Below are 26059 nucleotides of genomic sequence, written 5' to 3' on the forward strand. Positions count from 1 at the left end.
CCATAGGATGTAGTGTGTGTGTGTGACCATACCATAGGATGTAGTGTGTGTGTGTGACCATACCATAGGATGTAGTGTGTGTGTGTGACCATACCATAGGATGTAGTGTGTGTGTGTGAGACTATAACATAGGATGTAGTGTGTGTGTGTGACCATACCATAGGATGTAGTGTGTGTGTGACCATACCATAGGATGTAGTGTGTGTGTGACCATACCATAGGATGTAGTGTGTGTGTGACCATACCATAGGATGTAGTGGGGGTGACCATACCATAGGATGTAGTGTGTGTGTGACCATACCATAGGATGTTGTGTGTGTGTGACTATACCATAGGATGTAGTGGGGGTGACCATAACATAGGATGTAGTGTGTGTGTGACTATAACATAGGATGTAGTGTGTGTATGACCATACCATAGGATGTAGTGTGTGTGTGACCATACCATAGGATGTTGTGTGTGTGTGTGTGTGTGACTATACCATAGGATGTAGTGGGGGTGACTATACCATAGGATGTAGTGGGGGTGACCATACTATAGGATGCAGTGGGGGTGACCATACCATACGATGTAGTAAGGGTTACTATACCATAGAATGTAGTGGTGGAGAAGCCGCTTGCAGTTTACTGAAGTCACAGGTCAAAGTCTCTCTGCAAACCGGGCAGAAGACAATGAGGTTCTGCAACGATATGCAATGCATTATACACATACAAAGGTACACAACATGTCACACACATCACATCATCACAAGTATAGGGAGTGCATACATAGGTAAACAATGTATTGCATAGAGTAAATACATAGGTACACAACTGTTATTCATAAAGACATAAAGCTCTATCAGTAATGAGGAGAAAATGCTAAATAAACCATTTTATCACATTGCAAAGGTGACAGCACATACTTAAGTATTATTGCATTTAAGCTTTGCACTTTCTATTTTATATATAATAAGTTTAGACTTACATCTAGTAGTGATTTTACAAATTCTAATTGTGTTTTGAAAGTTGCTGTGTTACTTTATATATTTTTGTGTATCCTTTACAAATTACATTGTACTTTGTATTTGCTCCATTGTATACTAAAACTGGCAGTTTCAGAAAATGGGAGGGACAGGGCATTTCCCTGGGCTGAACAGGGGAGTTCCAAGGGTATATCTTAAGCTCTCACAAGTCTTGTAAAATTTTGTAAGCATTTAAAACAAGCTGGACTCACCGATTTTTCTCGCCAGCTATATGCAGTTAAATTGTAGTGAATATATTTCAGTTTAATTTGTAATTTATGCAAAATGAGCCTTTATATCAGCCCCAGGTGTTCTACTGTTAACCTCTCTCTCCCCTATAAAATTCTGTATCCCAGAGAGCTTCATTACTTTCTATGGAAGGCATCTCTCATCTCTATAGGACTTCCAGGTTCTTCCATTCTTTCTTTGAAAATTCAGTTAATACAGCCCCTGAAGTCTGCACTATTATTTCTCTCCAAACTAGAGACTATTTGATTATCTGGCCCATAGAAAGTAATGAGGCTCTCTGGGAAACTGAAGATGACAGTTTTTCAGATTTAATTTAAATAGAATACAAAGTGCAATGCAATTTTTAAAAGATACACAGAAATATAGAAAGAATGAGCCTAATTTGTTAAAGTTACACAGAAATTGTGAAGGTATAATCAGAATTTGCAAACATCACATTACTTTTTTTTTTTTTTTATATTTTTTATTTATCTTCAAGCACTAAATATATTTCAGTTGAACAAGTATTTGTCATGAATACAACAAATTTCTTATACATAGCACAGGTAACACATAAAAAGAAAAGAAAACATATAATTCATTTATATCTTATTTATAATATTATAGGAGAACTTCTTCTCCTAACTAGGAGGAACGAGAACAATAAATTGATCCTGCGCTAATCATCATTACTGTACAGTGACTACTGGAGTTTATCATGACATTTTTAATATTAGGTTCTAAAATCCCAACCTTCCGATGTCATGTATTTGTGCTACTGTTTTTTATTAAACCTAAAAGAGGAGAAAAGAGAAAGCAAAAAACAAAAATAAAACAAAAAAAAGAGAAAGTGCTCCGGATCTCCACCTCCATATCATGTTCAATATCCGCACATAGATACTTTATTAATACCAAGCCACTGGAAATATATTCCTAAGAATCAGCGTACCAAAAAAGTCTGACTTATGAAAGCACTTTGTTAATGAGTATTGTAGATTATATGGTAGATCCAAAATTACAGTAAGCCATTTATCAAAAAAACATTGAGTCTGGCTTGGAGATAAGGGATCACTATTTAATTGTTCAAACATAATCTGCGAGTAAACCTCTTGCTTGAATAAGTTGAATGAAGGAACATTCTTATTTTTCCAGAATCGGAAAATTAAATTACGGCCCAATAGAATTAGTGTATCAGTCACCTTAGAGAATTTTGTAATAGGTTCCTTAGCTAGAAAAAAAACTTGAAATGCATTCTATTGCAAAATTTTCCTGAGAAATTTTAGACCACCAAAAAAAAACCTTAAGCCAAAATTGCCTAATTTTAGGGCAGTACCATAGACAGTGCAGGAGGTCAGAATCCGACCTCCTGCACTTAAAACATTCTCCTGTATTACTACTTGTCCATTTAGCTAACATTTTTGGTGTGATATATACCCTATTAATTAGTTTTATATGGGATTCCTTCCAAGATGTAGGGATTTTGGCTTCTTTTACTCGCTTAATACTTAATTTAATTTAATCTTTTCTAGCGTTATATCTTGAAAATGGGGCCTCCAAACATCTGTTAAATTTTCTAAACCCAACTGCCCTTGTTTAGACATAGATGTTTTAGATTAATGAAATTGTATGAATACTATTCTTATGTAAGATAATATAATCTTTAAGTACACCAAAGTCTTTATAGCCTTGTCTAATATTCTGAACTCCATTTATGAAGTGCCTTAGTTGTAAATACGCATACAAATTTTTGTTCGGTATATTATATTCTTGAAAAATAGATTCAAATGTTCTTACTTTGTAGTCATTATCTAATAATTGTGAAACATATATTAATCCTTTCTCTTCCCATTTTGTAAATATATCCGATGACAAACCAGGGGGAAATAAATTATTTCCTCTGATAGGGAGATATGCAGATATTCGATAATCTACGTCTAGGGCAGTACAAAGCTTTTGCCATGCTGAAATCACGTTACGGATTACTGACAATTTTTTTATCTCTTTTGGTAATTGTGTGACTGGACAGTGAATTATAGCTTTAAGGGAAAAAAGGGGCGACCACCATCACATTCCTAAATACACTGCTATATAAAAACTAACATACAAAACAGAACGTGCAAAGTTTAAACATAATAAAAAACTTAAATCTGAAGTGTAAAGTAATATAAAATAGGAAGCACAAAGTGTAAATGCAGCAGAATCACTCACGTAGGACACACCATGCACAAACTGGCACAGAATCACTCACGTAGGACACATCATGCACATACAGGCACAGAGTCACTCACGTAAGACACATCATGCACATACAGGCACAGAGTCACTCACGTAAAACACATCATGCACAGAGTCAATCACGTAAGACACATCATGCACATACAGGCACAGAGCCACTCACGTAAAACACATCATGCACATACAGGCACAGAGCCACTCACGTAAGACACATCATGCACATACAGGCACAGAGTCACTCACGTAAGACACATCATGCACATACAGGCACAGAGTCACTCACGTAAGACACATCATGCACATACAGGCACAGAATCACTCACGTAAGACACATCATGCACATACAGGCACAGAATCACTCACGTAGGACACATCATGGCCATACAGGCACAGAATCACTCACGTAGGACCCATCATGCACATACAGGCACAGAGTCACTCACGTAAGATACATCATGCACATACAGGCACAGAGTCACTCACGTAGGACCCATCATGCACATACAGGCACAGAGTCACTCACGTAGGACACACCATGCACATACAGGCACAGAGTCACTCATGTAGGACACATGCACATACAGGTACAGAATCACTCACGTAGGACACATGCACATACAGGTACAGAATCACTCACGTAGGACACATCATGCACATACAGGCACAGAATCACTCACGTAGGACACATCATGCACATACAGGCACAGAATCACCCACGTAGGACACATCATGCACATACAGGCACAGAATCACTCACGTAGGACACATCATGCACATACAGGCACAGAATCACCCACGTAGGACACATAATGCACATACAGGCACAGAATCACTCACGTAGGACACATCATGCACAGAATCACTCACGTAGGACACATCATGCACATACAGGCACAGAATCACTCACGTAAGACACATCATGCACATACAGGCACAGAGTCACTCACGTAAGACACATCATGCACATACAGGCACAGAATCACTCACGTAGGACACATCATGGCCATACAGGCACAGAATCACTCACGTAGGACCCATCATGCACATACAGGCACAGAGTCACTCACGTAAGATACATCATGCACATACAGGCACAGAGTCACTCACGTAGGACCCATCATGCACATACAGGCACAGAGTCACTCACGTAGGACACACCATGCACATACAGGCACAGAGTCACTCATGTAGGACACATGCACATACAGGTACAGAATCACTCACGTAGGACACATCATGCACATACAGGCACAGAATCACTCACGTAGGACACATCATGCACATACAGGCACAGAATCACCCACGTAGGACACATCATGCACATACAGGCACAGAATCACTCACGTAGGACACATCATGCACATACAGGTACAGAATCACTCACGTAGGACACATCATGCACATACAGGCACAGAATCACCCACGTAGGACACATCATGCACATACAGGCACAGAATCACTCACGTAGGACACATAATGCACATACAGGCACAGAATCACTCACGTAGGACACATCATGCACATCATCACTCACGCAGGACACATCATGCACATACAGGCACAGAATCACTCAAGTAGGACACATCATGCACATACAGGCACAGAATCACTCACGTAGGACACATCATGCACATACAGGCACAGAATCACTCACGTAGGACACATCATGCACATCATCACTCACGCAGGACACATCATGCACATACAGGCACAGAATCACTCAAGTAGGACACATCATGCACATACAGGCACAGAATCACTCACGTAGGACACATAATGCACATACAGGCACAGAATCACTCACGTAGGACACATCATGCACATCATCACTCACGCAGGACACATCATGCACATACAGGCACAGAATCACTCAAGTAGGACACATCATGCACATACAGGCACAGAATCACTCACGTAGGACACATCATGCACATACAGGCACAGAATCACTCACGTAAGACACATCATGCACATACAGGCACAGAGTCACTCACGTAAGACACATCATGCACATACAGGCACAGAATCACTCACGTAGGACACATCATGGCCATACAGGCACAGAATCACTCACGTAGGACCCATCATGCACATACAGGCACAGAGTCACTCACGTAAGATACATCATGCACATACAGGCACAGAGTCACTCACGTAGGACCCATCATGCACATACAGGCACAGAGTCACTCACGTAGGACACACCATGCACATACAGGCACAGAGTCACTCATGTAGGACACATGCACATACAGGTACAGAATCACTCACGTAGGACACATGCACATACAGGTACAGAATCACTCACGTAGGACACATCATGCACATACAGGCACAGAATCACTCACGTAGGACACATCATGCACATACAGGCACAGAATCACCCACGTAGGACACATCATGCACATACAGGCACAGAATCACTCACGTAGGACACATCATGCACATACAGGTACAGAATCACTCACGTAGGACACATCATGCACATACAGGCACAGAATCACCCACGTAGGACACATCATGCACATACAGGCACAGAATCACTCACGTAGGACACATAATGCACATACAGGCACAGAATCACTCACGTAGGACACATCATGCACATCATCACTCACGCAGGACACATCATGCACATACAGGCACAGAATCACTCAAGTAGGACACATCATGCACAGAATCACTCACGTAGGACACATCATGCACATACAGGCACAGAATCACTCACGTAAGACACATCATGCACATACAGGCACAGAGTCACTCACGTAAGACACATCATGCACATACAGGCACAGAATCACTCACGTAGGACACATCATGGCCATACAGGCACAGAATCACTCACGTAGGACCCATCATGCACATACAGGCAAAGAATCACTCACGTAGGACACATCATGCACATCATCACTCACGCAGGACACATCATGCACATACAGGCACAGAATCACTCAAGTAGGACACATCATGCACATACAGGCACAGAATCACTCACGTAGGACACATCATGCACATACAGGCACAGAATCACTCACGTAGGACACATCATGCACATACAGGCACAGAATCACTCACGTAGGACACATCATGCACATACAGGCACAGAATCACTCACGTAGGACACATCATGCACATACAGGCACAGAATCACTCACGTAGGACACATCATGCACATACAGGCACAGAATCACTCACGTAGGAAACATCATGCACATACAGGCACAGAATCACTCACGTAGGACACATGCACATACAGGAACAGAATCACTCACGTAGGACACCATGCACATAATCGCCCACGTAGGACACATCATGCACATACAGGCACAGAATCACTCACGTAGGACACATCATGCACATAATCACTCACATAGGACACATCATGCACAGAATCACTCACATAGGACACATCATGCACATACAGGCACAGAATCGCTCACGTAGGACACATCAAGCACATACAGGCACAGAGTCACTCACGTAGGACACATCATGCACATACAGCCACAGAATCACCCACGTAGGACACATCATGCACATACAGCCACAGAATCACCCACATAGGACACATCATGCACATACAGGCAAAGAATCACTCACGTAGGACACATCATGCACATACAGGCACAGAATCACTCACGTAGGACACATCATGCACATACAGGCACAGAATCACTCATGTAGGACATCATGCACATACAGGCACAGAATCACTCACGTAGGACATCATGCACATACAGGCACAGAATCAACCACGTAGGACACATCATGCAAATACAGCCACAGAATCACCCACGTAGGACACATCATGCAAATACAGCCACAGAATCACTCACGTAGGACATCATGCACATACAGGCACAGAATCACTCACGTAGGACATCATGCACATACAGGCACATAATCACTCACGTAGGACACATCATGCACAGAATTACTCACGTAGGACACATCATGCACAGAATCACTCACGTAGGACACATCATGCACATACAGGCACAGAGTCACTCACGTAGGACACTACAGGCACATAATCACTCACGTAGGACACATCATGCACATACAGCCACAGAATCACCCACGTAGGACACATCATGCACATACAGCCACAGAATCACCCACATAGGACACATCATGCACATACAGGCACAGAATCACTCACGTAGGACACATCATGCACATACAGGCACAGAATCACTCACGTAGGACACATCATGCACATACAGGCACAGAATCACCCACGTAGGACACATCATGCAAATACAGCCACAGAATCACTCACGTAGGACATCATGCACATACAGGCACAGAATCACTCACGTAGGACATCATGCACATACAGGCACATAATCACTCACGTAGGACACATCATGCACAGAATTACTCACGTAGGACACATCATGCACAGAATCACTCACGTAGGACACATCATGCACATACAGGCACAGAGTCACTCACGTAGGACACTACAGGCACATAATCACTCACGTAGGACACATCATGCACATACAGCCACAGAATCACCCACGTAGGACACATCATGCACATACAGGCAAAGAATCACTCACGTAGGACACATCATGCACATACAGGCACAGAATCACTCACGTAGGACACATAATGCACATACAGGAACAGAATCACTCACGTAGGACACATCATGCACATACAGCCACAGAATCACCCACGTAGGACACATCATGCACATACAGGCACAGAATCACCCATGTAGGACACATCATCCACAGAATCACCCACATAGGACACATCATGCACATACAGGCACAGAATCACCCACGTAGGACACATCATGCACATACAGGCACAGAATCACCCACGTAGGACACATCATACACATACAGGCACAGAATCACCCACGTAGGACACATCATGCACAGAATCACTCACGTAGGACACATCATGCACAGAATCACTCACGTAGGACACATCATGCACAGAATCACTCACGTAGGACACATCATGCACAGAATCACTCACGTAGGACACATCATGCACAGAATCACTCACGTAGGACACATCATGCACAGAATCACGCACGTAGGACACATCATTCACATACAGGCACAGAATCACACACGTAGGACACATCATGCACATAGAGGCACAGAGAGCATTATGCACAAACAGATGTGATGTTATTTACATATAAATAAAACGAGTACACAGCTGACCTGCTCTTTACTGTGTGCCACATACCGTCCCAGACAGTATGAATGAAAGTGATGAAAACACTGTGTCTTTGTGAGAGAGTCACCCTCCTGCGAAGAGAACAGAGAGAAATAGTTTATTAGCACAAGGACAATCACTACATGAGCTTATTGTCACACTAACACAAACGGGTAGCAATTGCGCTCTGGTGTTGTGTGTGGGGCATGTGTTATGCACAGTAAGTCTTTGTAATAAGGTAGGTAAAAACAACAAATATTCCAAGAGCGCCAACTAGAGGCAAAGGAAAATTCTAACAGATGAATCAATAATTATCTAACATTATCAAACATTTATTCAACATATAGTTAATAACATGGATCCATGTAACATATATACTAAAATAAGCTAAAAATTCACAGTACTTACAAATAAATAATAATTGCTAAAAACACAATGATTGCTAAAAACACAATATAAGGGTATGTCACCAATTACAGGGATATACAAGGTAAGAGTCATATAATATGATATTTGAGGAGAAGATGGTCCAATAAGTCAAATTGAGTCTATATATATATAAAATTAAAATTAAAAAAGTCCAGTGAATAAATCCAGTGAAAAAATCAAATATAAAATATAAAAATAAACTGATGATGAAAGAACTATTTGAAAAAAATCCCTTGATGAGATAGTGTGGAAAAAAATGTGTGAAAAAATAAAAATGTAAAAAATATATATAAAATATATATATAAAAAAAGTATTAAAACTTAAAAATGGGGGATCCCCTAAAATCAATAAGTGTCAAAAATAAGTGACAAAATATATAACAAAATAAAACAGTGTGTGTGTAAAATCCAGGTGAAAAAATATAAAATTGAAAATAGTGTGTATATAATATAATCCAGGTGAAAGTTTCAGTTATTAAATGTTAATGAATAATCCTCCTTGTGGCTAAATCCATATGAATGATGGTAATGAACTCTTTGAGCTAGATGACTTTACTTTTCTTTTCAATATAAACTCTGGTAATCCCTGTAAATCAAAAAAATAACATAGTGCAATAAAGTTTCAAAAAGCAGGAAATAATGAAATAATGCTCACCAAAAATGTCAGTCTTGAAAAAGGCCTGTTAAAGAGGCCGAAACGCGTTGACATTTTTGGTGAGCATTATTTCATTATTTCCTGCTTTTTGAAACTTTATTGCACTATGTTATTTTTTTGATTTACAGGGATTACCAGAGTTTATATTGAAAAGAAAAGTAAAGTCATTTAGCTCAAAGAGTTCATTACCATCATTCATATGGATTTAGCCACAAGGAGGATTATTCATTAACATTTAATAACTGAAACTTTCACCTGGATTATATTATATACACACTATTTTCAATTTATATTTTTTCACCTGGATTTTACACACACACTGTTTTATTTTGTTATATATTTTGTCACTTATTTTTGACACTTATTGATTTTAGGGGATCCCCCATTTTTAAGTTTTAATACATTTTTTATATATATATATATTTTATATATATTTTTTACATTTTTATTTTTTCACACATTTTTTTCCACGCAATCTCATCAAGGGATTTTTTTCAAATAGTTCTTTCATCATCAGTTTATTTTTATATTTTATATTTGATTTTTTCACTGGATTTCTTCACTGGATTTATTCACTGGACTTTTTTAATTTTAATTTTATATATATATATAGACTCCATTTGACTTATTGGACCATCTTCTCCTCAAATATCATTTTATATGACTCTTACCTTGTATATCCCCGTAATTGGTGACATACCCTTATATTGTGTTTTTAGCAATCGTGTTTTTAGCAATTATTATTTATTTGTTAGTACTGTGAATTTTTAGCTTATTTTAGTATATATGTTACATGGATCCATGTTATTAACTATATGTTGAATAAATGTTTGATAATGTTTGATAATTATTGATTCATCTGTTAGAATTTTCCTTTGCCTCTAGTTGGCGCTCTTGGAATATTTGTTGTTTTTTCGTTGTTCTAACTAGGGTAAGCTAGATACCCTTTATCCAGGAGCTATAAGGAACTAGGTTGAGCGCTGTTAGATATTTTGTACTCTAATAAGGTAGGTAACCCTTATGTGCATTATTCCCCCATGACTGTCACAGTAAGTACATATAGTAAGGTAAGTAACCCTCCTGTGTATTATACCCCTATGACTGGCACAGTAAGTACATGTAGTAAGGTAAGTAACCCTCCTGTGTATTATACCCCTATGACTGGCACAGTAAGTACATGTAGTAAGGTAGCTAACCCTAAAAGCTTTCCTACACGCTGATCCAGGGAAAGGATTAAAGGCTAAAAATTGCACTAAAAAGGTTGATAAAGCCAAGAATCCTGAAGGGAACAAGAAGACACCCTCATAAGCAACTTCTGATTGAGCTACGCTGATTGCGCTAAATTTAAAGCAACAGTAACCTTAAAAACTGCTATTATAATGTGTATGGTGCACAGATATACACTCACCAGCCACTTTATTAGATACACCTGTTCAATTGCTTGGTAACACAAATTGATAATCAACCAATCACAAGGCAGCAACACAATGCATTTAGGTATCTAGATGTGGTGAAGTTCAAACCAAGCATCAGAATGGGGAAGAAAGGGAATTTAAGTGACTTTGAACATGGCATGGTTGTTAGTGCCAGACGTGCTGGTCTGAGTTTTTCAAAAATTGCTGATCTACTGGGATTTTCACGCACAACCATCTCTAGGTTTTACAGAGAATGGTCTGAAAAACTTAAATTATGCTTACCAGATCATTTTCTTTTCTTCTGACGGGGAGAGGCCACAGCTGCATTTATTACTTTTGGGAAATACAGTACATGGCCACCGGGAGGAGGCAAAGACACCCCAGCCAAAGGCTTAAACACCTCCCCCACTTACCTTATCCCCCAGTCATTCTGCCGAGGGAACAAGGAACAGTAGGATAAATATCAGGGTGAAAAGGGTGACAGAAAAACAAATTTATAAGGCCGCCCCATAGAATAAAAACGGGTGGGGAGCTGTGGCCTCTCCCCGTCAGAAGAAAAGAAAATTATCAGGTAAGCATAATTTATGTTTTTCTTCTTAAAACGGGGAGAGGCCACAGCTGCATTCATTACTTTTGGGAAAACAATACCCAAGTTATAGAGGACACTGAATGCAAAACGGGAGGGAAAAAAGAGAGGTGGACCCTAATCTGAGGGCACCACGGCCTGCAAAAACCTTTCTCCCAAAGGCTGCTTCAGCAGAAGCAAAAAACATCAAACTTGTAAAGTCTGGAAAAAGTATGTAAGGAGGACCAGGTAGCCGCCTTACAAATCTGATCCATAGAGGCCTCAGTCTTGGAAGGCCCAAGAGGAAACCACTGCTCCCGTAGAATGAGCCGTAATCCTCAGAGGAAGCTTATGCCCCGCTGTCTCAATGCTAAACGGAGGACACTCATCAGCCAAAAAGATAAGGAAGTCAAAGAGGCCCTCTGACCCCCACGCTTCCCGGAAAAGAGAACAAACAGAGAAAGAAGTTTGTCTAAATTCCTTTGTGGCCTGAAGATAGGACTTTAAGGTACAAACCACATCCAGAATTACGCTGAAAACGTTCCTTCGACGAAGGAGTAGGACATAAGAAAGGAACCACAATCTCTTGATTAAGGTTGCGAATTGACACAACCTTAGGAAGAAAACCTACCTTGATTCGTAGAACAGCCTTATTCAGCATGGAAAGTCAGATAAGGAGGGAATTCCCCAAAAACTTCCTTTAGAAGAAAAAGCGCAAATTCCTAAAATTAAAGTCTGGTTCCTCCGCAGCCGGCGGTTTAGAGGCAGCAGACTCCGACCCAGAATGTTCCTACTCTGAAGGCTCATAAAGAAATTCATCCTCGGATAACTCCCTATCAGTTAAAGTGAATGTAAAGTTTTATCAAGTAGTGCCCGGTTTTTAAAAATACTATTAAAAGCAAGGGAACTTTCATTGATGAAACATTACATTGCACCATATTTGTAGAAATACTTACCTCTTAGCCTTCCTTGAAAGCCGGTCCAGCGTTTCGCCAGCCCGTCGCAAGCCTCTTCCTACGCCAGCAATGACTATTCCGGAATGCTCTAATCACGGCTTCCCCCCCGGGGGAAGCATTGCTTAAAGCAATGGCGTGATTAGAGGAAGGCCGGAATCGTCATTTCTGACATAGGAAGAGGCTTGCGACGGGCGATGAAGAGGTAAGTATTTCTACAAATATGGTGCAATGTAAAGTTTCATCAATGAAAGTGCCCCCGTTTTTAATAGTATTTTTAAAAACCGGGCACTACTTGATGAAACTTTACATTCACTTTAAATCCAATAAATTACCGGATGTACTCTGGGAATGAGTGCAATATGTAAACTTTCGCTTGCGCTTAGCAGGGCGAGGTAAAACATTAAAGGCCGCAGACACCACTGTCTGAACTGCGCAGCAACGTCTGGTGAAAAAATGGCCCCCTCCAGATGGAGGATTAGCAATGCTACGAGAAAGTGCATGTGTAGAGAGATAAGAATGTAGGGTATGCACGTCACTGGACGACAACTCCTCAGTGGTGGACGGCTCAGTGGAAACAAACATGTTTGATATCACTTTATCAAGGCGTATGGAACATAATTGAGGGGGCGGAACTAAGGCCTCCTCACCATATAAGCATTAATTACTCTTTAGGAATACAGGAAGTACCCTCTAAGTAACAGAATCCTCTATCGCTAGTGCAATAACCGGAGAACTATAGAAATAAAACATCTTATTTTATTCAAAAAAAACTGAACTTTTAGATCTCAATGGCTGGGGCACTCACCACCTCCCATGACCCAGATAGTACAGAGATTTAGTACTCCTCTCTGATAGACACCCGGTCAGGAAAGAATAACATGGTGCACAATGTAGGACCGTCCCTGCTATGAGAAAAAGCGCGCCAAGCTTGTGCGCTGCTCTCAAAGTGAAAGTGAAACCTGTATATTTCATAACAGCCTATAAGCCCATAACATCTTACACATAAAGCAGCATAAAATCAAATAAACATATAAGATTATTCCCCACTGTTCAATAATCCCCCTCAGGAGATATTAACCCCCCTCAGGAGATATTAACCCTTGATTCTATACAGATAAAAGGAGTCACACTGTGACCCTGTCTTCTTGCGTTATCATACATGTATAAAAAATGAAACTATCTTGCCAGAATCTATGCCGTGGAACAGTAACACGACCTTTCAAGTGTGACAGGTAGAAGCATTGCTTCTGACATGGACTTGAGTGAAGAAAGCAGGCACCGAAACTAGTCAACGCTGATTGCTTAAGGAGCTGTTAATCTGAGTCGGGATGGTTTCGCAAAAAGACTCTCCATGCATCTCCGGACTCTAACTTTCATCCAAGCTCTCACCGAGAGGCTGACAGGACTACTTAAAACTCCAGTCCCATCTCGAAGAGTACTATCATCCATAAGAGACTACTCCGAAATCTTCTGACACTTCTCTGCCAACCTCCTCTGATGAAAGGCAAAGAATGACTGGGGGATGAGGGAAGTGGGGGAGGTATTTAAGCCTCTGGCTGGGGTGTCTTTGCCTCCTCCTGGTGGCCAGGTTCTGTATTTCCCAAAAGTAATGACTGCAGCTGTGGACTCTTCCCGTTTAAGAAAAAAAAGAGAAAATATCCAATGAGCGGTAGTTGTGAGGAAGAAAATGCCTTGTTGCTGGGCAGAATGGTTTGAGTTGATAGAAAGGCAACAGTAACTCAAATAACCACTTGTTACAACCAAGGTATGCAGGATACCATCTCTGAACGCACAACACGTCGAACCTTGAAGCAGATGGGCTACAGCAGCAGAAGACCACACCGGGTGCCACTCCTGTCAGTTAAGAACAGGAAACTGAGGCTACAATTTGCACAGGCTCACCAAAATTAGACAAAAGAAGATCAGAAAAACATTGCCTGGTCTGATGAGTCTCGATTTCAGCTGCGTCATTTAGATGGTAGGGTGAGAATTTGGCGTAAACAACATGAAAGCATGGATCCATCCTGTCTTGTATCAACGGTTCAGGCTGGTGGTGGTGGTGGTGTAATGGTGTGGGGGATATTTTCTTGGCACACTTGAGTACAAATTGAGCATGGTTTAAAAGCTACGGTCTTCCTGAGTATTGTTGCTGACCATGTCCATCCCTTTATGACTAGAGTTTACCCATCTTCTGATGGCTACTTCCAGCAGGATAATGCACCATGTCACAAAGCTCAAATCATCGCAAACTGGTTTCTTAAACATGACAATGAGCTCACTGTACTCCAACGGCCCCCACAGTAACCAGATCTCAATCCAATAGAGCATCTTTGGGATGTGGTTGAACAGGAGATTTGCATCATGTGTGCGCAGCCGACAAATCTGCAGCAACCGTGTGATGCTATCATGTCAATATGGACCAAAATGTCTGAGGAATGTTTCCAACACCTTGTTGAATGCCACGAAGAATAAAGGCAGTTCTGAAGGCAAAAGGGGGTGCAACCCAGAACTAGCAGGGTGTACCTCATAAAGTGGCCTGTGAGTGTATGTCCCCAGACTATTTAAAGCACATGTACATAGATCACTGTAGACCAGGGGATTGGTGGACAAGTACACATTTCACCTGGGGAGGGCTGTGGATCCTACAAGGAGCAAATCACTGTAGACAAGGGGATTGGTGAACAAGTGCACATGTCACCTGGGGCTGTGATACACAAGGAACAGATCACTGTAGGCCGGGGGATTGGTGGACAAGTACACATTTCACGTGGGGAGGGCTGTGGATCCTACAAGGAGCAGATCACTGTAGACCAGGGGATCGGTGGGCAAGTGCACATTTCACCTGAGAGGCCTTTTCACTGCCTTGCTGATAATTCCTTGTCTGTCCCTCTGAAGGACAGGTTACTGCAAGGAGGAACTGGGCCTCAGCTAGAGTATCCCCTTTTCAAACGATGAGTAGATATTGCACATTACTCTCACCTCACTCCGTGTTGAGGTGTCTTGACGCCGCCAAGTAGTCGGGAAGGGAATATTTCCCCACGTGGTGCCATATGATGAAAGAAAATACATCTTTCCATTTTAGGTAAATGGTAGAAAATACCATTTTAGGTATGCATGACTGACTGTTCTTTTTTTAATCTAATATTTGTGTGTTGCAGTTGGGGGTACAAAGGGCAAAACATATATTCCTGTAGGGGTACTTGTAAAAAATAAAAATAAAATAAAGTTGAAAGACACTGACCTACAGCATATCATCTGCTGTGACTCCTATCCAATAGCTATCCATGCAGCCTCTGTCCCCATACTCCTCAGCCTAATCCTGCAGCAGACTCTCTCACCCTTCTACTGCCTAACCTTGCAGTGACCTGCCAAATCCTACCCCACTCCTAATCCCACAGCAGCCTCTCTCACCCTACCCCTTGTCTAAGCTTGTGGTGACCCCTCACCCTACCCACTCCTAACCCTGCAGCAGCCTTTCTCACGCTACCCCCCCCACCCCTGCAGCGACCTGTCTCACCCTATTATCATCATCATCATCATCAGGTATTTGTAGAGCGCCAACAGATTCTGCAGCGCTGGCTACCCCACTCCTAATCCCGCAGCAGACTCTCTCACCCTGCTACCGCCTAACCTTGCAGTGACCTGTCTCACCCTACCCCACTCCTAATCCCGCAGTAGCCTCCCTCACCCTACCCCAACCTAACCTTGTGGCGACCTCTCACCCTACCCCACTCCTAATCACGCAGCAGACTCTCTCACCCTTCTACCGCCTAAACTTGCAGTGGCCTCTCTCATCCTACCCCACTCCTAACCCTGCAGCAGCCTCTCTCACCCTATCCGCCCGCCTAACCTTGCAGGGACCTGTCTCACCCTAAACTACTCCGAACCCTGCAGCAGCCTCTCTCACCCTACCCCAGCCTAATCTTTTAGCAACCTCTCACCCTACCCCTGCAAAAGCCCTTCTAATACTTGCCCCTACATAATCTCTGCCTCTCACCCCACATTTGAATAATCCTGTAGCGTACTCTCTCACCTTACTACCCTGACAAATTCTGCAGTAGACTCTTACCCTACCCCCACCTAATCCCGCAGCAGCCTCTCTCACCATATCTCCATCCAATCCTGCAGCAGCCTCTCACCCTACCTCCATCTAATCTTACTGGGCTAAAAAGCTGCACCCAGGTGGATATTCGCCATAGAACAAGCTAACAATGGTATTGAGCCAGTTGTTCGTTCCTGTGAGTGCCCTTCTCTGTGTATGTATTTAGTCTCCCTATGGGAAAAAGGGGCAACCAGACGTGGACTCCTTGCTCAGTGTGCCTAGAGGAATATGGCTACACCTCACTGATGAGGCCAATGAAGGCCCTTCTCTCTGTATGTATTCCTACAGCAGCCTCTCTCACCCTACCCCCATCTCATCCTACAGCAGCCTCTCTCACCCTACCTCCATCTAATCCTACAGCAGCCTCTCTCACCCTACCTCCATCTAATCCTACAGCAGCCTCTCTCCACTACCTCCATCTAATCCTACAGCAGCCTCTCTCACCCTACCTCCATCTAATCCTACAGCAGCCTCTCTCACCCTACCTCCATCTAATCCTACAACAGCCTCTCTCACCCTACCTCCATCTAATCCTACAGCACCCTCTCTCACCCTACCTCCATCTAATCCTACAGCAGCCTCTCTCACCCTACCTCCATCTAATCCTACAGCAGCATCTCTCACCCTACCTCCATCTAATCCTACAGCAGCCTCTCTCACCCTACCTCCATCTAATCCTACAGCAGCCTCTCTCACCCTACCCCTATCTAATCCTACAGCAGCCTCTCTCACCCTACCTCCATCTAATCCTACAGCAGCCTCTCTCACCCTACCTCCATCTAATCCTACAGCAGCCTCTCTCACCCTACCTCCATCTAATCCTACAGCAGCCTCTCTCACCCTACCTCCATCTAATCCTACAGCAGCCTCTCTCACCCTACCTCCATCTAATCCTACAGCAGCCTCTCTCACCCTACCTCCATCTAATCCTACAGCAGCCTCTCTCACCCTACCTCCATCTAATCCTACAGCACCCTCCCTCCATCTAATCCTACAGCAGCCTCTCTCACCCTACCCCTATCTAATCCTACAGCAGCCTCTCTCACCCTACCTCCATCTAATCCTACAGCAGCCTCTCTCACCCTACCTCCATCTAATCCTACAGCAGCCTCTCTCACCCTACCTCCATCTAATCCTACAGCAGCCTCTCTCACCCTACCTCCATCTAATCCTACAGCAGCCTCTCTCACCCTACCTCCATCTAATCCTACAACAGCCTCTCTCACCCTACCTCCATCTAATCCTACAGCAGCCTCTCTCACCCTACCTCCATCTAATCCTACAGCAGCCTCTCTCACCCTACCTCCATCTAATCCTACAGCAGCCTCTCTCACCCTACCTCCATCTAATCCTACAGCAGCCTCTCTCACCCTACCCCTATCTAATCCTACAGCAGCCTCTCTCACCCTACCTCCATCTAATCCTACAGCAGCCTCTCTCACCCTACCCCTATCTAATCCTACAGCAGCCTCTCTCACCCTACCTCCATCTAATCCTACAGCAGCCTCTCTCACCCTACCTCCATCTAATCCTACAGCAGCATCTCTCACCCTACCTCCATCTAATCCTACAGCAGCCTCTCTCACCCTACCTCCATCTAATCCTACAGCAGCCTCTCTCACCCTACCCCTATCTAATCCTACAGCAGCCTCTCTCACCCTACCTCCATCTAATCCTACAGCAGCCTCTCTCACCCTACCTCCATCTAATCCTACAGCAGCCTCTCTCACCCTACCTCCATCTAATCCTACAGCCGCCTCTCTCACCCTACCTCCATCTAATCCTGCAGCACCCTCTCTCACCCTACCTCCATCTAATCCTACAGCAGCCTCTCTCACCCTACCCCCATCTAATCCTACAGCAGCCTCTCACCCTACCTCCATCTAATCCTACAGCAGCCTCTCTCACCCTACCTCCATCTAATCCTACAGCAGCCTCTCTCACCCTACCTCCATCTAATCCTACAGCAGCCTCTCTCACCCTACCTCCATCTAATCCTACAGCAGCCTCTCTCACCCTACCCCCATCTAATCCTACAGCAGCCTCTCTCACCCTACCTCCATCTAATCCTACAGCAGCCTCTCTCACCCTACCTCCATCTAATCCTACAGCCGCCTCTCTCACCCTACCTCCATCTAATCCTACAGCAGCCTCTCACTCTACCTCCATCTAATCCTACAGCAACCTCTCTCACCCTACCTCCATCTAATCCTACAGCACCCTCCCTCACCCTACCTCCATCTAATCCCGCAGCAGCCTCTCTCACCCTACAGCAGCCTCTCTCACCCTACCCCCATCTAATCCTACAGCAGCCTCTCTCACCCTACCTCCATCTAATCCCGCAGCAGCCTCTCTCACCCTACAGCAGCCTCTCTCACCCTACCCCCATCTAATCCTACAGCAGCCTCTCTCACCCTACCTCCATCTAATCCCGCAGCACCCTCTCACCCTACCTCCATCTAATCCCGCAGCACCCTCTCTCATCCTACCTCCATCTAATCTTACAGCAGCCTCTGTCACCCTACCTCCATCTAATCCCGCAGCACCCTCTCACCCTACCTCCATCTAATCCCGCAGCACCCTCTCACCCTACCTCCATCTAATCCCGCAGCACCCTCTCACCCTACCTCCATCTAATCCTGCAGCACCCTCTCTCTCACCCTACCTCCATCTAATCCTACAGCAGCCTCTCTCACCCTACCTCCATCTAATCCTACAGCACCCTCCCTCCATCTAATCCTACAGCAGCCTCTCTCACCCTACCTCCATCTAATCCTACAGCAGCCTCTCTCACCCTACCCCTATCTAATCCTACAGCAGCCTCTCTCACCCTACCCCTATCTAATCCTACAGCAGCCTCTCTCACCCTACCTCCATCTAATCCTACAGCAGCCTCTCTCACCCTACCTCCATCTAATCCTACAGCAGCCTCTCTCACCCTACCTCCATCTAATCCTACAGCCGCCTCTCTCACCCTACCTCCATCTAATCCTACAGCACCCTCTCTCACCCTACCTCCATCTAATCCTACAGCACCCTCTCTCACCCTACCTCCATCTAATCCTACAGCAGCCTCTCTCACCCTACCTCCATCTAATCCTACAGCCGCCTCTCTCACCCTACCTCCATCTAATCCTACAGCACCCTCTCTCACCCTACCTCCATCTAATCCTACAGCACCCTCTCTCACCCTACCTCCATCTAATCCTACAGCACCCTCTCTCACCCTACCTCCATCTAATCCTACAGTCGCCTCTCTCACCCTACCTCCATCTAATCCTACAGCACCCTCTCTCACCCTACCTCCATCTAATCCTACAGCACCCTCTCTCACCCTACCTCCATCTAATCCTACAGCACCCTCTCTCACCCTACCTCCATCTAATCCCGCAGCACCCTTCTCTCACCCTACCTCCATCTAATCTTACAGCAGTCTCTCTCACCCTACCTCCATCTAATCCTACAGCAACCTCTCTCACCCTACCTCCATCTAATCCTACAGCAACCTCTCTCACCCTACCTCCATCTAATCCTACTGCAGCCTCTCTCACCCTACCTCCATCTAATCCTACAGCACCCTCTCTCACCCTACCTCCATCTAATCCTACAGCACCCTCTCTCACCCTACCTCCATCTAATCCTACAGCACCCTCTCTCACCCTACCTCCATCTAATCCTACAGCACCCTCTCTCACCCTACCTCCATCTAATCCTACAGCAACCTCTCTCACCCTACCTCCATCTAATCCTACAGCAACCTCTCTCACCCTACCTCCATCTAATCCTACAGCACCCTCTCTCACCCTACCCCATCTAATCCTACTGCAGCCTCTCTCACCCTACCTCCATCTAATCCTACAGCACCCTCTCTCACCCTACCTCCATCTAATCCTACTGCAGCCTCTCACCCTACCTCCATCTAATCCTACAGCACCCTCTCTCACCCTACCTCCATCTAATCCTACAGCACCCTCCCTCACCCTACCTCCATCTAATCCTACAGCACCCTCTCTCACCCTACCTCCATCTAATCCTACTGCAGCCTCTCACCCTACCTCCATCTAATCCTACAGCACCCTCTCTCACCCTACCTCCATTTAATCCTACAGCACCCTCCCTCACCCTACCTCCATCTAATCCTACAGCAGCCTCTCTCACCCTACCTCCATCTAATCCTACAGCAGCCTCCCTCACCCTACCTCCATCTAATCCTACAGCAGCCTCTCTCACCCTACCTCCATCTAATCCTACAGCAGCCTCCCTCACCCTACCTCCATCTAATCCTAATGCACCCTTCTCTCACCCTACCTCCATCTAATCCTACAGCAGCCTACCTCACCCTACCTCCATCTAATCCTACAGCAACCTCTCTCACCCTACCTCCATCTAATCCTACAGCACCCTCCCTCCATCTAATCCTACAGCAGCCTCTCTCACCCTACCTCCATCTAATCCTACAGCAGCCTCTCTCACCCTACCTCCATCTAATCCTACAGCAGCCTACCTCCATCTAATCCTACAGCACCCTCTCTCACCCTACCTCCATCTAATCCCGCAGCACCCTCTCACCCTACCTCCATCTAATCCCGCAGCACCCTCTCACCCTACCTCCATCTAATCCCGCAGCACCCTCTCACCCTACCTCCATCTAATCCTGCAGCACCCTCTCTCATCCTACCTCCATCTAATCTTACAGCAGCCTCTGTCACCCTACCTCCATCTAATCCCGCAGCACCCTCTCACCCTACCTCCATCTAATCCTACAGCAGCCTCTCTCACCCTACCTCCATCTAATCCTACAGCACCCTCCCTCACCCTACCTCCATCTAATCCTACAACAGCCTCTCTCACCCTACCTCCATCTAATCCTACAGCAGTCTCTCTCACCCTACCTCCATCTAATCCTACAGCAACCTCTCTCACCCTACCTCCATCTAATCCTACAGCAGCCTCTCTCACCCTACCTCCATCTAATCCTACAGCAGCCTCTCTCACCCTACCTCCATCTAATCCTACAGCAGCCTCTCTCACCCTACCTCCATCTAATCCTACAGCAACCTCTCTCACCCTACCTCCATCTAATCCTACAGCAGCCTCTCACCCTACCTCCATCTAATCCTACAGCACCCTCCCTCCATCTAATCCTACAGCACCCTACCTCCATCTAATCCCGCAGCACCCTCTCACCCTACCTCCATCTAATCCCGCAGCACCCTCTCACCCTACCTCCATCTAATCCTGCAGCACCCTCTCTCATCCTACCTCCATCTAATCCTACAGCAGCCTCTCTCACCCTACCTCCATCTAATCCTACAGCACCCTCCCTCCATCTAATCCTACAACAGCCTCTCTCACCCTACCTCCATCTAATCCTGCAGCACCCTCTCTCATCCTACCTCCATCTAATCCTACAGCAGCCTCTCTCACCCTACCTCCATCTAATCCTACAGCACCCTCTCTCACCCTACCTCCATCTAATCCTACAGCAGCCTCTCTCACCCTACCTCCATCTAATCTTACAGCAGTCTCTCTCACCCTACCTCCATCTAATCCTACAGCAGCCTCTCTCACCCTACCTCCATCTAATCCTACAGCAGCCTCTCTCACCCTACCTCCATCTAATCCTACAGCAGCCCCTCTCACCCTACCTCCATCTAATCCTACAGCAGCCTCTCTCACCCTACCTCCATCTAATCCTACAGCACCCTCCCTCCATCTAATCCTACAGCAGCCTCTCTCACCCTACCTCCATCTAATCCTACAGCAGCCTCTCTCACCCTACCTCCATCTAATCCTACAGCAGCCTCTCTCACCCTACCTCCATCTAATCCTACAGCAGCCTCTCTCACCCTACCTCCATCTAATCCTACAGCAGCCTCTCTCACCCTACCTCCATCTAATACTACAGCAGCCTCTCACCCTACCTCCATCTAATCCTACAGCACCCTCTCTCATCCTACCTCCATCTAATCCTACAGCAGCCTCTCTCACCCTACCTCCATCTAATCTTACAGCAGTCTCTCTCACCCTACCTCCATCTAATCCTACAGCAGCCTCTCTCACCCTACCTCCATCTAATCCTACAGCAGCCTCTCTCACCCTACCTCCATCTAATCCTACAGCAGCCCCTCTCACCCTACCTCCATCTAATCCTACAGCAGCCTCTCTCACCCTACCTCCATCTAATCCTACAGCACCCTCCCTCCATCTAATCCTACAGCAGCCTCTCTCACCCTACCTCCATCTAATCCTACAGCAGCCTCTCTCACCCTACCTCCATCTAATACTACAGCAGCCTCTCACCCTACCTCCATCTAATCCTACAGCAGCCTCTCTCACCCTACCTCCATCTAATCCTACAGCAGCCTCTCTCACCCTACCTCCATCTAATCCTACAGCAGCCTCTCTCACCCTACCTCCATCTAATCCTACAGCAGCCTCTCTCACCCTACCTCCATCTAATCCTACAGCAGCCTCTCTCACCCTACCTCCATCTAATCCTACAGCAGCCTCTCTCACCCTACCTCCATCTAATCCTACAGCAGCCTCTCTCACCCTACCTCCATCTAATCCTACAGCAGCCTACCTCCATCTAATCCTACAACAGCCTCTCTCACCCTACCTCCATCTAATCCTACAGCAGCCTCTCTCACCCTACCTCCATCTAATCCCGCAGTTCCCCCTTCCCTCACCATTAGTAGAAAGATACCCATCACTTACATTTGCTGTGTCTTGGCCACAAATACATGAGCTGTAACTCTTTTGGAGAAATACCACAGCAGAGATTCAGTTCACCCAAGTACTCAGTAATCACAAACCAGTGACACAGTATTTGTCATTTGCTCACCTGGAAGTCGTACAGACAGATGACACAGTGACCTTTAGGGATATTACTGGCCGTCAGTAACTCCTTTCCCGTCTAGAGAAAAAGAAAGAAAAAAGTAAAAAAGAAATGCTCCACATGGCTAAGAGAGGTGGATTCTTAAATATGCAAAACTTCATCTGAGATTGAAAAGCTACACAATTCTTCCCCCAAAGGCATGGAAGATAGACTTCCTGTCTGACCCAACCAATAAGGAACAGCGAGTCCCCATTCCCAAAAAAAGGAACAGAGGTTCCTCTGTGAAAGATGTGTAGCGGGGTTAGGCTTATAAAGTTTGTAGTGCACATTCACAGAATTTGAAGATGTAAACTTCATTCCAGAGTTTCATGTCCCGTTACAATATACAGAGACTAACCTCAATCAGCTCATACAGCATCGGGGTCCCCAGGCCTTGTTCAGCGAGTGTGCGCAGTGTGCTGCAGATACTGAAAGAGAAGACAGGTTATAGCACTGCACACTTACAGGAAGGTGACTCTAATGTGAGGAAGGAATCTTACGTATCAATCTGCTCATCGCACAGACCACGAGGATTGCTCACACTGATATCTGGGGCAACTGCAGGATACTGCGATCAGATCAGAGACAGGAGAATCAATGGGAGTGATGCATACAAAAGTCAAGCAAAATAATACCAGGTTTGTGTAATATTTATACACATAAGAATCAGAGATGCAGACACAAGCAAAGAATAAGATAAATACCATCTAATGTTTATCCACAAAGGCTGGATACAGATCTCCCTGTGTGAGCACAGATGGCACTTACATGTGCCACATAAGGTACGTCCCTGTCTGTCACCAGCAGATACAGATCTCCCTGTGTGAGCACAGAGAGCACTTACATGTGTCACATAAGGTACGTCCCTGTCTGTCCCCAGCAGATACAGATCTCCCTGTGTGAGCACAGATAGCACTTACATGTGTCACATAAGGTACGTCCCTGTCTGTCCCCAGCAGATACAGATCTCCCTGTGTGAGAGCAGACAGATAGCACTTACATGTGTCACATAAGGTATGTCCCTGTCTGTCACCAGCATATACAGATCTCCCTGTGTGAGCGCAGATAGCACTTACATGTGTCACATAAGGTACGTCCCTGTCTGTCCCAAGCAGATACAGATCTCCCTGTGTGAGCACAGATAGCACTTACATGTGTCACATAAGGTACGTCCCTGTCTGTCCCCAGCAGATACAGATCTCCCTGTGTGAGAGCAGATAGCACTTTCATGTGTCACATAAGGTACGTCCCTGTCTGCTCTCACACAGGGAGATCTGTATCTGCTGGGGACAGACAGGGACGTGCCTTATGTGACACATGTAAGTGCCATCTGTGCTCACACAGGGAGATCTGTATCTGCTGGGGACAGACAGGGACGTACCTTATGTGACACATGTAAGTGCTATCTGTCTGCTCTCACACAGGGAGATCTGTATCTGCTGGGGACAGACAGATAGCACTTACATGTGTCACATAAGGCACGTCCCTGTCTGTCACCAGCAGATACAGATCTCCCTGTGTGAGCACAGATAGCACTTACATGTGTCACATAAGGTACGTCCCTGTCTGTCCCCAGCAGATACAGATCTCCCTGTGTGAGCACAGATAGCACTTACATGTGTCACATAAGGTATGTCCCTGTCTGTCCCCAGCAGATGCAGATCTCCCTGTGTGAGCACAGATAGCACTTACATGTGTCACATAAGGTACGTCCCTGTCTGTCCCCAGCAGATACAGATCTCCCTGTGTGAGCACAGATAGCACTTACATGTGTCACATAAGGTACGTCCCTGTCTGTCCCCAGCAGATACAGATCTCCCTGTGTGAGAGCAGATAGCACTTACATGTGTCACATAAGGTACGTCCCTGTCTGTCACCAGCAGATACAGATCTCCCTGTGTGAGCACAGATAGCACTTACATGTGTCACATAAGGCACGTCCCTGTCTGTCCCCAGCAGATACAGATCTCCCTGTGTGAGCACAGATAGCACTTACATGTGTCACATAAGGTATGTCCCTGTCTGTCCCCAGAAGATACAGATCTCCCTGTGTGAGCACAGATGGCACTTACATGTGTCACATAAGGTATATCCCTGTCTGTCCCCAGCAGATACAGATCTCCCTGTGTGAGCACAGATAGCACTTACATGTGTCACATAAGGTACGTCCCTGTCTGTCCCCAGAAGATACAGATCTCCCTGTGTGAGCACAGATGGCACTTACATGTGTCACATAAGGTATATCCCTGTCTGTCACCAGCAGATACAGATCTCCCTGTGTGAGCACAGATAGCACTTACATGTGTCACATAAGGTATGTCCCTGTCTGTCCCCAGAAGATACAGATCTCCCTGTGTGAGCACAGAGAGCACTTACATGTGTCACATAAGGTACGTCCCTG

General features: G+C 45.1%; 1 protein-coding gene across 1 annotated transcript in view; it reads right to left on the bottom strand.

Moving 5' to 3' along the window:
- RNF25 (ring finger protein 25) overlaps positions 1–26059 on the bottom strand; it is a 179623-nt gene that overhangs the window by 89873 nt on the left and 63691 nt on the right. Inside the window, exons 4-8 of the mRNA XM_053695153.1 lie at positions 24159–24226; positions 24017–24086; positions 23626–23697; positions 8662–8748; positions 590–679 (exon numbers count right to left, since the gene is read on the bottom strand). Coding sequence (XP_053551128.1) covers positions 590–679; positions 8662–8748; positions 23626–23697; positions 24017–24086; positions 24159–24226 — 387 coding nt within the window. The remainder of the gene's footprint in view (positions 1–589; positions 680–8661; positions 8749–23625; positions 23698–24016; positions 24087–24158; positions 24227–26059) is intronic.

The sequence above is a fragment of the Bombina bombina genome, chromosome 11 (assembly GCF_027579735.1).
Source record: "Bombina bombina isolate aBomBom1 chromosome 11, aBomBom1.pri, whole genome shotgun sequence".
In the NCBI taxonomy this organism is placed as follows: Eukaryota; Metazoa; Chordata; class Amphibia; order Anura; family Bombinatoridae; genus Bombina; species Bombina bombina.